Raw genomic sequence first — 12,343 nt, forward strand, 5'->3', positions numbered from 1 at the left:
CGTCTCTCACACTGTGTCATGTTTACAGTCTAAAGCTGTCTCACACTACGTAATGTTTACAGTCTAATGTCGTCTCTCACACTGTGTCATGTTTACAGTCTAACGTTGTCTCTCACACTATGTCATGTTTACAGTCTAACGTCGTTAGAAAATAAATTGGTGACTGATAATAGATGCTGCTTGAGCATCAGCTCCACATTCAGCTATTACTTATAATGCTGATGGATGTCATATTCTCTCCCTCCCCCTCTCTCCCTCCCCCTCTCTCCTCCCTCCCCCTCTCTCCCTCCCCCTCTCTCTCCCTCCCCCTCTCTCCCTCTCTCCCTCCCCCTCTCTCCCTCTCTCCCTCCCCCTCTCTCCCTCTCTCCCTCCCCCTCTCTCCCTCTCTCCCTCCCCCTCTCTCCCTCCCCCTCTCTCCCCCTGCCAGGAGGCCCTACACAGGGAGCAGATGTTGGAACAGAAGTTGGCAACGCTGCAACGCCTCCTGGCCACCACACAGGAGGCTTCAGAGAGCAGCTGGCAGGTAGTTACTATACACTACCGCCCTAACCCTACTGGCCACCACACAGGAGGCTTCAGAGAGCAGCTGGCAGGTAGTTACTATACACTACCGCCCCTAACCCTACTGGCCACCACACAGGAGGCTTCAGAGAGCAGCTGGCAGGTAGTTACTATACACTACGGCCCTAACCCTACTGGCCACCACACAGGAGGCTTCAGAGAGCAGCTGGCAGGTAGTTACTATACACTACCGCCCTAACCCTACTGGCCACCACACAGGAGGCTTCAGAGAGCAGCTGGCAGGTAGTTACTATACACTACCGCCCCCTAACCCTACTGGCCACCACACAGGAGGCTTCAGAGAGCAGCTGGCAGGTAGTTACTATACACTACCACCCCCTAACCCTACTGGCCACCACACAGGAGGCTTCAGAGAGCAGCTGGCAGGTAGTTACTATACACTAGCGCCCCCTAACCCTACTGGCCACCACACAGGAGGCTTCAGAGAGCAGCTGGCAGGTAGTTACTATACACTACCGCCCTAACCCTACTGGCCACCACACAGGAGGCTTCAGAGAGCAGCTGGCAGGTAGTTACTATACACTACCGCCCTAACCCTACTGGCCACCACACAGGAGGCTTCAGAGAGCAGCTGGCAGGTAGTTACTATACACTACCACCCCCTAACCCTACTGGCCACCACACAGGAGGCTTCAGAGAGCAGCTGGCAGGTAGTTACTATACACTACCGCCCCCTAACCCTACTGGCCACCACACAGGAGGCTTCAGAGAGCAGCTGGCAGGTAGTTACTATACACTACCGCCCTAACCCTACTGGCCACCACACAGGAGGCTTCAGAGAGCAGCTGGCAGGTAGTTACTATACACTACCGCCATAACCCTACTGGCCACCACACAGGAGGCTTCAGAGAGCAGCTGGCAGGTAGTTACTATACACTACCGCCCCCTAACCCTACTGGCCACCACACAGGAGGCTTCAGAGAGCAGCTGGCAGGTAGTTACTATACACTACCGCCCTAACCCTACTGGCCACCACACAGGAGGCTTCAGAGAGCAGCTGGCAGGTAGTTACTATACACTACCGCCCCCTAACCCTACTGGCCACCACACAGGAGGCTTCAGAGAGCAGCTGGCAGGTAGTTACTATACACTACCACCCCCTAACCCTACTGGCCACCACACAGGAGGCTTCAGAGAGCAGCTGGCAGGTAGTTACTATACACTACCGCCCCCTAACCCTACTGGCCACCACACAGGAGGCTTCAGAGAGCAGCTGGCAGGTAGTTACTATACACTACCGCCCTAACCCTACTGGCCACCACACAGGAGGCTTCAGAGAGCAGCTGGCAGGTAGTTACTATACACTACCGCCCTAACCCTACTGGCCACCACACAGGAGGCTTCAGAGAGCAGCTGGCAGGTAGTTACTATACACTACCACCCCCTAACCCTACTGGCCACCACACAGGAGGCTTCAGAGAGCAGCTGGCAGGTAGTTACTATACACTACCACCCCTTAACCCTACTGGCCACCACACAGGAGGCTTCAGAGAGCAGCTGGCAGGTAGTTACTATACACTACCGCCCTAACCCTACTGGCCACCACATAGGAGGCTTCAGAGAGCAGCTGGCAGGTAGTTACTATACACTACCACCCCCTAACCCTACTGGCCACCACACAGGAGGCTTCAGAGAGCAGCTGGCAGGTAGTTACTATACACTACCGCCCCCTAACCCTACTGGCCACCACACAGGAGGCTTCAGAGAGCAGCTGGCAGGTAGTTACTATACACTACCGCCCTAACCTTACTGGCCACCACACAGGAGGCTTCAGAGAGCAGCTGGCAGGTAGTTACTATACACTACCGCCCCCTAACCCTACTGGCCACCACACAGGAGGCTTCAGAGAGCAGCTGGCAGGTAGTTACTATACACTACCGCCCTAACCCTACTGGCCACCACACAGGAGGCTTCAGAGAGCAGCTGGCAGGTAGTTACTATACACTACCGCCCTAACCCTACTGGCCACCACACAGGAGGCTTCAGAGAGCAGCTGGCAGGTAGTTACTATACACTACCACCCCCTAACCCTACTGGCCACCACACAGGAGGCTTCAGAGAGCAGCTGGCAGGTAGTTACTATACACTACCGCCCCCTAACCCTACTGGCCACCACACAGGAGGCTTCAGAGAGCAGCTGGCAGGTAGTTACTATACACTACCGCCCTAACCCTACTGGCCACCACACAGGAGGCTTCAGAGAGCAGCTGGCAGGTAGTTACTATACACTACCGCCCTAACCCTACTGGCCACCACACAGGAGGCTTCAGAGAGCAGCTGGCAGGTAGTTACTATACACTACCGCCCCCTAACCCTACTGGCCACCACACAGGAGGCTTCAGAGAGCAGCTGGCAGGTAGTTACTATACACTACCACCCCCTAACCCTACTGGCCACCACACAGGAGGCTTCAGAGAGCAGCTGGCAGGTAGTTACTATACACTACCGCCCCCTAACCCTACTGGCCACCACACAGGAGGCTTCAGAGAGCAGCTGGCAGGTAGTTACTATACACTACCGCCCCCTAACCCTACTGGCCACCACACAGGAGGCTTCAGAGAGCAGCTGGCAGGTAGTTACTATACACTACTGCCCCCTAACCCTACTGGCCACCACACAGGAGGCTTCAGAGAGCAGCTGGCAGGTAGTTACTATACACTACCACCCTAACCCTACTGGCCACCACACAGGAGGCTTCAGAGAGCAGCTGGCAGGTAGTTACTATACACTACCACCCCTTAACCCTACTGGCCACCACACAGGAGGCTTCAGAGAGCAGCTGGCAGGTAGTTACTATACACTACCACCCTAACCCTACTGGCCACCACACAGGAGGCTTCAGAGAGCAGCTGGCAGGTAGTTACTATACACTACCGCCCTAACCCTACTGGCCACCACACAGGAGGCTTCAGAGAGCAGCTGGCAGGTAGTTACTATACACTACCGCCCCCTAACCCTACTGGCCACCACACAGGAGGCTTCAGAGAGCAGCTGGCAGGTAGTTACTATACACTACCACCCCCTAACCCTACTGGCCACCACACAGGAGGCTTCAGAGAGCAGCTGGCAGGTAGTTACTATACACTACCGCCCCCTAACCCTACTGGCCACCACACAGGAGGCTTCAGAGAGCAGCTGGCAGGTAGTTACTATACACTACCACCCCCTAACCCTACTGGCCACCACACAGGAGGCTTCAGAGAGCAGCTGGCAGGTAGTTACTATACACTACCGCCCTAACCCTACTGGCCACCACACAGGAGGCTTCAGAGAGCAGCTGGCAGGTAGTTACTATACACTACCACCCCCTAACCCTACTGGCCACCACACAGGAGGCTTCAGAGAGCAGCTGGCAGGTAGTTACTATACACTACCGCCCCCTAACCCTACTGGCCACCACACAGGAGGCTTCAGAGAGCAGCTGGCAGGTAGTTACTATACACTACCACCCCCTAACCCTACTGGCCACCACACAGGAGGCTTCAGAGAGCAGCTGGCAGGTAGTTACTATACACTACCGCCCCCTAACCCTACTGGCCACCACACAGGAGGCTTCAGAGAGCAGCTGGCAGGTAGTTACTATACACTACCGCCCTAACCCTACTGGCCACCACACAGGAGGCTTCAGAGAGCAGCTGGCAGGTAGTTACTATACACTACCGCCCCCTAACCCTACTGGCCACCACACAGGAGGCTTCAGAGAGCAGCTGGCAGGTAGTTACTATACACTACCGCCCTAACCCTACTGGCCACCACACAGGAGGCTTCAGAGAGCAGCTGGCAGGTAGTTACTATACACTACCGCCCTAACCCTACTGGCCACCACACAGGAGGCTTCAGAGAGCAGCTGGCAGATAGTTACTATACACTACCACCCCCTAACCCTACTGGCCACCACACAGGAGGCTTCAGAGAGCAGCTGGCAGGTAGTTACTATACACTACCGCCCCCTAACCCTACTGGCCACCACACAGGAGGCTTCAGAGAGCAGCTGGCAGGTAGTTACTATACACTACCGCCCTAACCCTACTGGCCACCACACAGGAGGCTTCAGAGAGCAGCTGGCAGGTAGTTACTATACACTACCGCCCTAACCCTACTGGCCACCACACAGGAGGCTTCAGAGAGCAGCTGGCAGGTAGTTACTGTACACTACCGCCCTAACCCTACTGGCCACCACACAGGAGGCTTCAGAGAGCAGCTGGCAGGTACCGATACACAATTCCACAAACCTAAAGTATTTTAGAAGTTTTATTTCCAGATAAAAGGTTAATATGTAATATGTGGTCTGCGGTCATTACCACTAGACCAGCACACCAAGCCCGTTGTCAAGCCCGCTGTCAAGCCTTCTGAACCACTTATTCTACAACACTCCCTCCAGATAATGGATAATGTCTAATCTATTCCCTCCAGATAATGGATAATGTATTTTCCTGACCGACTGCTACACTACCTTCAGAAAGTTTTCACTCTGCTTGAATTTAAAATGGATGACATTTAGATTTCTTTTGCCACTGGCCTATACACAATACCCCCGTAATGTGAAAGTGGAATTATGTTTAGTCATTTTTACAAATGTAATTAAAAAGGAAAAGCTGAAATGTCAATAAGTATTAAACCCCTTTGTTATGGCAAGCCTAAGTTCAGGAGTAAAAATTTGCTTTAGTCACAATAAGTTGTATGGACTCACTCTGTGTGAAATAGTGTTTAACTAATTTCTGTACCACACACATACAGATAATTGTAAGGTCCCTCAGTCGAGTAGTGAATTTCAAACACAGATTCAACCATAAAGACCAGGGAGGTTTTCCAATACCTCGGAAAGAAGGGCTATTGGTAGATGGGTAAACATAAAAAAAAAACAGATATTGAATATCCCTTTGAGCATGGTGAAGTTATTAATTACACTTTGGATGGTGTATCAATACACCCAGTCACTACAAAGATACAGGCGTCCTTCCTAACTCAGTTGCTGCAGAGGAAGGAAACCGCTCAGGGATTTCACCAGAAGGCCAATGGGGACTTTAAAACAGAGTTTAATGGCTGTGATAGGAGAAAACTGAGGATGGATCAACAACATTGTAGTTACTCCACAATACTAACCTAAATGACAGAGTGAATAGAAGGAAGTCTGTACAGAATAAAAATATTCTAAAACAAGCATCCTGTTTGAAACTCGGCACTAAAGTAAAACTGCAAAAAATGTGGCAAAGCGATTTAACTTTCTGTCCTGAATACAAAGTGTTATGTTTGGGGCAAATACAACACATTACTGAGTATAACTCTCCATATTTTCAAGCATAGTGTAGTGGTGGCTGGATCATGTTATGGGTATGCTTGTAAACGTTAAGGACTGGGAAGTTTTTCAGGATAAAAAATAAACAGAATGGAGCTAAGCACAGGCAAAATCCTAGAGGAAACCCTGGTTGTCTTCTTTCCAACAGACACTGGGAGATGAATTTCACCTTTCAACAGGACAATAACCTAAAACACAAGGCCAAATCTACACTGGAGTTGCTTACCAAGAAGACTGAATGTTCCTGAGAGGCAGAGTTACAGTTTTGATTTAAATCTACTTCAAAATCTATGGCAAGACCTGAAAATGGTTGTCTAGCAATGATCAACAACCAATTTGACAGTTTGAAGAATTTTGAAAAGAGTAAGGGGCAAATGTAGCACATTCCAGGTGTGGAAAACTCTTGTAGACTTACCGAGAAAGACACAGCTCTTGTAGACTTATCGAGAAGACTCACAGCTCTTGTAGACTTACCGAGAAAGACTCACAGCTCTTGTAGACTTACCGAGAAAGACTCACAGCTCTTGTAGACTTACCGAGAAAGACTCACAGCTCTTGTAGACTTACCGAGAAAGACTCACAGCTCTTGTAGACTTACCGAGAAAGACTCACAGCTCTTGTAGACTTACCGAGAAAGACTCACAGCTGTAAATACTGCCAAAGGTGATTCTATCATGTATTGACTCGGGTGTGAATACTTATGTAAATTATATTTATGTTTTTAATTTTCAATAAATTAGCTAACATTTCTAAAAACATGTTTTTACTTTGTCATTGTGGGGTATTGTGTGCAGATGGGTGAGAAAACAATCAATTAAAAAGAAAATGAATTCAGGCTGTAATACAACAATGTGTAAGTCAAGTGGTATGTATGCTTTCTGACGGCACTGTATGTGAAACGTGTTGTTTATGGTGTACTAAACTGTCTTCTGACTGGTTTATGGTGTACTAAACTGTCTTCTGACTGGTTTATGGTGTACTAAACTGTCTTCTGACTGGTTTATGGTGTATTAAACTGTCTTCTGACTGGTTTATGGTGTACTAAACTGTCTTCTGACTGGTTTATGGTGTAATAAACTGTCTTCTGACTGGTTTATGGTGTATTAAACTGTCTTCTGACTGGTTTATGGTGTACTAAACTGTCTTCTGACTGGTTTATGGTGGACTGACCTGTCTCTTCTGACTGGGTTATGGTGGACTGACCTGTCTCCTCTGACTGGGTTATGGTGTACTGACCTGTCTCTTCTGACTGGTTTATGGTGTACTGACCTGTCTCTTCTGACTGGTTTATGGTGTACTGACCTGTGTCTCTCTCTCTGCTAGGCTCTGATAGACGAGGACCGGCTTCTCTCCAGACTAGAGGTGATGGGCAACCAGCTGCAGTCCTTCTCTAAAGTAAGAACATTTAAACGATACACTGAACAAAAATATAAATTCAACATGTAAAGTGTTGGTCCCGTGTTTCATGAGCTGAAATAAAAGATCGCAGAAATGTTCCATAAGCACAAAAAGCTTATTTCTCACTAATTTTGTGCACAAATTTGTTTACATCCCTGTTAGTGAGCATTTCTCCTTTGCCAAAACAATCCATCCACCAGACAGGTGTGGCCTATCCAGAAGCTGATTTAAACAGCATGATCATTACACAGGTGCACCTTGTGCTTGGGACAATAGAATGCCACTCTAAAATGTGCAGTTTTGTCACACAACACAATGCCGCAGATGTCTCAAGTTTTGAGGGAGCGTGCAATTGGCATGCTGACTGCAGGAAATGTCCACCAGAGCTGTTGCCAGAGAATTGAATATTAATTTCTCTACCATAAGCCGCCTCATATCGTTTTAGAGAATTTGGCACTACGTGTAACCAGCCTTAAAACCGCAGACCACGTGTAACCACGCCAGCCTAGGACCTCCACATCCGGCTTTTTCACCTGCGGCATCGTCTGAGGCTAGCCTCTAGCACTGAGATGCAGTGCCTTAGAACGCTGCACCACTCGGGAGCCCCCATATATCATACCTCCCCAAAAATGCTAACCTGTTATTGTAATGGTGAGAGGTTAGCATGTCTTGGGGTATGATATAAAATGCTAACCTCCCCTGTTATATTAATGGTGAGAGGTTAGCATGTCTTGGGGGTATGATATAAAATGCTAACATCCCCTGTTATTGTAATGGTGAGAGGTTAGCATGTCTTGGGGTATGATATAAAATGCTAACCTCCCCTGTTATAGTAATGGTGAGAGGTTAGCATGTCTTGGGGTATGATATAAAATGCTAACCTCCCCTGTTATTGTAATGTTGAGGTTAGCATGTCTTGGGGTATGATATAAAATGCTAACATCCCCTGTTATAGTAATGGTGAGAGGTTAGCATGTCTTGGGGTATGATATAAAATGCTAACATCCCCTGTTATAGTAATGGTGAGAGGTTAGCATGTCTTGGGGTATGATATAAAATGCTAACCTCCCCTGTCATTGTAATGGTGAGAGGTTAGCATGTCTTGGGGATATGATATAAAATGCTAACCTCCCCTGTTATAGTAATGGTGAGAGGTTAGCATGTCTTGCGGTATGATATAAAATGCTAACCTCCCCTGTCATTGTAATGGTGAGAGGTTAGCATGTCTTGGGGGTATGATATAAAATGCTAACCTCCCCTGTTATTGTAATGGTGAGAGGTTAGCATGTCTTGGGGTATGATATAAAATGCTAACCTCCCCTGTTATTGTAATGGTGAGAGGTTAGCATGTCTTGGGGATATGATATAAAATGCTAACCTCCCCTGTTATTGTAATGGTGAGAGGTTAGCATGTCTTGGGATATGATATAAAATGCTAACCCCCCCTGTTATTGTAATGGTGAGAGGTTAGCATGTCTTGGGATATGATATAAAATGCTAACCCCCCCTGTTATTGTAATGGTCAGAGGTTAGCATGTCTTGGGGGTATGATATTTGTGCGTGTAACTTATTTACCATTAATTTCTATTAAGCACAAAACCAACAGCTAAAGAAGCCAACGAGTGTGTAGAGTCACAAGCTTGATGTAATCAGTACGTGCTATGAATACGGGACCAAATCCAAAACAAAATGATGTAATTTCTAAACGGTTCACCCGATATGAATGAAAATACCCTCAAATTAAAGCTGACAGTCTGCACTTTAACCTCATAGTCAAATCCAAAGTGCTGGAAAACAGAGCCAAAACAACAACAACATGTGTCCCTGTCCCAATACTTTCGTAGTTCAATGTATATCTCTATTGACTTTCTAATAAACATGCATGTTTTTTCTTCTGTATTTGGGTTGAGTTTTTCTGACCATAGGAGCTGATGGTCACTTTACATGGTCAGAAAAACCTCATGACCCTATGACTGCGTATTAGTCAAAGCACTAGAGACAGCCCCTTACCTCTCTGTCTCTCTCTCTCTCTCTTCCCTCCCCCTCCTCCCCCTCTAAAGAACCAAACCGAGGATGGGATGCGTAACGAGCTGGTAGCCCTGCAGGAAGACAAACACAACTATGAGACCACGGCCAAAGAGTCCCTGAGGAAGGTCCTACAAGAGAAGATAGAGGTGGTCAGGAAGCTGTCAGAGGTCGAGGTGAGACAGGTCTTCCTGTGCAATAGGGTTAGCGTTAAGGCTAGGTAGAGGTGGTCAGGAAGAGGTCAGAGGTCGAGGTAAGACCCCGGGGCTGGGTGACGTGTGTGTGTGTGGAGGATGAACGTGTTGCCATCTCACCTGTTGTCATTCCAGAGATCTCTGAGTAACACGGAGGATGAGTGTACTCATCTGAAGGAGATGAACGAGAGGAACCAGGAGGAGCTCAGAGAACTGGCTAATAAATACAACGGGGCCATCAACGAGATCAAGGACCTCACTGACAAGATAAAGGTACAGTAGGTGGAAGTGGTTGGTGAGGAGGGGGGCAGGATGGAGGGGTTTTAAGATCAGATTTCTATCTATTGTCCGACCACCAGCACACACATCAGATTCTCCATTGCACACGTTAACATGCCCACACCTTTCCCTGTGTGTCCCTGTGTGTGTGTGTCCTCCTTTGTCCCTGTGTGTCCCTGTGTGCGTGTCCTCCTTTGTCCCTGTGTGTGTCCCTGTGTAGCTGGCGGAGGGTCGTCAGGAGGAGTTGACTCAGAAGGGTCAGCTGGAGAAGAAGGAACTGCAGCTTTGTATTGATGAGCTGGAGGAGAAGGAACAGGCTCTACAGGCCCGTATCGAGGCCTTACAGGCTGACAACGACTTCACTAACGAACGCCTCACTGCCCTGCAAGGTTAGTAACGTAGAGACACACACCTTTGCTGCGGGTGTCATAACAGGTCAGATTTAGGACTCTTGTGTATGGTCAAAGCCCTCTGGAGTGCATGGTTTATCCGTACATCGTGAATCAGAATACCTGTATTTCTCCGCTGCTGAACTGTCATTGTCGATGGTGAAGTGTTGATCCCAACCCCGGTATGGGACACTGGGGACCCAGGCATGCATGCATGGTATTCAGGAATAAAATAACTATTTAAGTTGACCTTCGGTCAGGCCAGTCCTCAAAGGACAATTTAGGTTGACCTTCGGTCAGTCCAGTCCGTGTCCTCAAAGGACAATTTAAGTTGACCTTCGGTCAGTCCAGTCCATGTCCTCAAAGGACAATTTATATTGACCTTCGGTCAGTCCAGTCCATGTACTCAAAGGACAATTTAGGTTGACCTTCGGCCCGTCCAGTCCATGTCCTCAAAGGACCATTTAGGTTGACCTTCGGCCAGTCCAGTCCATGTCCTCAAAGGACCATTTAGGTTGACCTTCGGTCAGTCCAGTCCACAAAGGACATTTAGGTTGACCTTCGGCCAGTCCAGTCCACCATTTAGGTTGACCTTCGGCCAGTCCAGTCCAAAAAGGACATTTAGGTTGACCTTCGGCCAGTCCAGTCCATGTCCTCAAAGGACCATTTAGGTTGACCTTCGGTGAGTCCAGTCCATGTCCTCAAAGGACCATTTAGGTTGACCTTCGGTCAGTCCAGTCCATGTCCTCAAAGGACAATTTAGGTTGACCTTCGGCCAGTCCAGTCCATGTCCTCAAAGGACAATTTAGGTTGACCTTCGGCCAGTCCAGTCCATGTCCTCAAAGGACCATTTAGGTTGACCTTCGGTCAGTCCAGTCCATGTCCTCAAAGGACAATTTAGGTTGACCTTCGGCCAGTCCATGTCCTCAAAGGACCATTTAGGTTGACCTTCGGTCAGTCCAGTCCATGTCCTCAAAGGACCATTTAGGTTGACCTTCGGTCAGTCCAGTCCATGTCCTCTAAGGACAATTTAGGTTGACCTTCGGTCAGTCCAGTCCATGTCCTCAAAGAACAATTTAGGTTGACCTTCGGCCAGTCCAGTCCATGTCCTCAAAGGACAATTTAGGTTGACCTTCGGCCAGTCCAGTCCATGTCCTCAAAGGACAATTTAGGTTGACCTTCGGCCAGTCCAGTCCATGTCCTCAAAGGACCAATTAGGTTGACCTTCGGCCAGTCCAGGCCATGTCCTCAAAGGACAATTTAGGTTGACCTTCGGCCAGTCCAGTCCATGTCCTCAAAGGACCATGTAGGTTGACCTTCGGTCAGTCCAGTCCATGTCCTCAAAGGACCATTTAGGTTGACCTTCGGTCAGTCCAGTCCATGTCCTCAAAGGACCATTTAGGTTGACCTTCGGTCAGTCCAGTCCATGTCCTCAAAGGACAATTTAGGTTGACCTTCGGTCAGTCCAGTCCATGTCCTCAAAGAACAATTTAGGTTGACCTTCGGTCAGTCCAGTCCATGTCCTCAAAGAACAATTTAGGTTGACCTTCGGTCAGTCCAGTCCATGTCCTCAAAGAACAATTTAGGTTGACCTTCGGTCAGTCCAGTCCATGTCCTCAAAGAACAATATCTATTGACCTTCGGTCAGTCCAGTCCATGTCCTCAAAGAACAATTTAGGTTGACCTTCGGTCAGTCCAGTCCATGTCCTCAAAGGACAATTTAGGTTGACCTTCGGTCAGTCCAGTCCATGTCCTCAAAGAACAATTTAGGTTGACCTTCGGTCAGTCCAGTCCATGTCCTCAAAGAACAATTTAGGTTGACCTTTGGTCAGTCCAGTCCATGTCCTCAAAGGACAATTTAGGTTGACCTTCGGTCAGTCCAGTCCATGTCCTCAAAGGACAATTTAGGTTGACCTTCGGTCAGTCCAGTCCATGTCCTCAAAGAACAATTTAGGTTGACCTTCGGTCAGTCCAGTCCATGTCCTCAAAGAACAATTTAGGTTGCCCTTCGGTCAGTCCAGTCCATGTCCTCAAAGAACAATATCTATTGACCTTCGGTCAGTCCAGTCCATGTCCTCAAAGAACAATTTAGGTTGACCTTCGGTCAGTCCAGTCCATGTCCTCAAAGAACAATATCTATTGACCTTCGGTCAGTCCAGTCCATGTCCTCAAAGAACAAT

General features: G+C 48.4%; 1 protein-coding gene across 1 annotated transcript in view; it reads left to right on the forward strand.

Annotated features, from left to right (window-relative positions):
• slmapa (sarcolemma associated protein a) overlaps positions 1–12,343 on the forward strand; it is a 152,056-nt gene that overhangs the window by 67,365 nt on the left and 72,348 nt on the right. The window contains exons 6-10 of the mRNA XM_071336989.1: positions 428–523; positions 7,202–7,273; positions 9,337–9,477; positions 9,631–9,768; positions 9,995–10,163. Of these exons, the coding sequence (XP_071193090.1) occupies positions 428–523; positions 7,202–7,273; positions 9,337–9,477; positions 9,631–9,768; positions 9,995–10,163 (616 nt within the window). The remainder of the gene's footprint in view (positions 1–427; positions 524–7,201; positions 7,274–9,336; positions 9,478–9,630; positions 9,769–9,994; positions 10,164–12,343) is intronic.

This window comes from Salvelinus alpinus, chromosome 12, assembly GCF_045679555.1.
Source record: "Salvelinus alpinus chromosome 12, SLU_Salpinus.1, whole genome shotgun sequence".
NCBI classification, from domain to species: domain Eukaryota; kingdom Metazoa; phylum Chordata; class Actinopteri; order Salmoniformes; family Salmonidae; genus Salvelinus; species Salvelinus alpinus.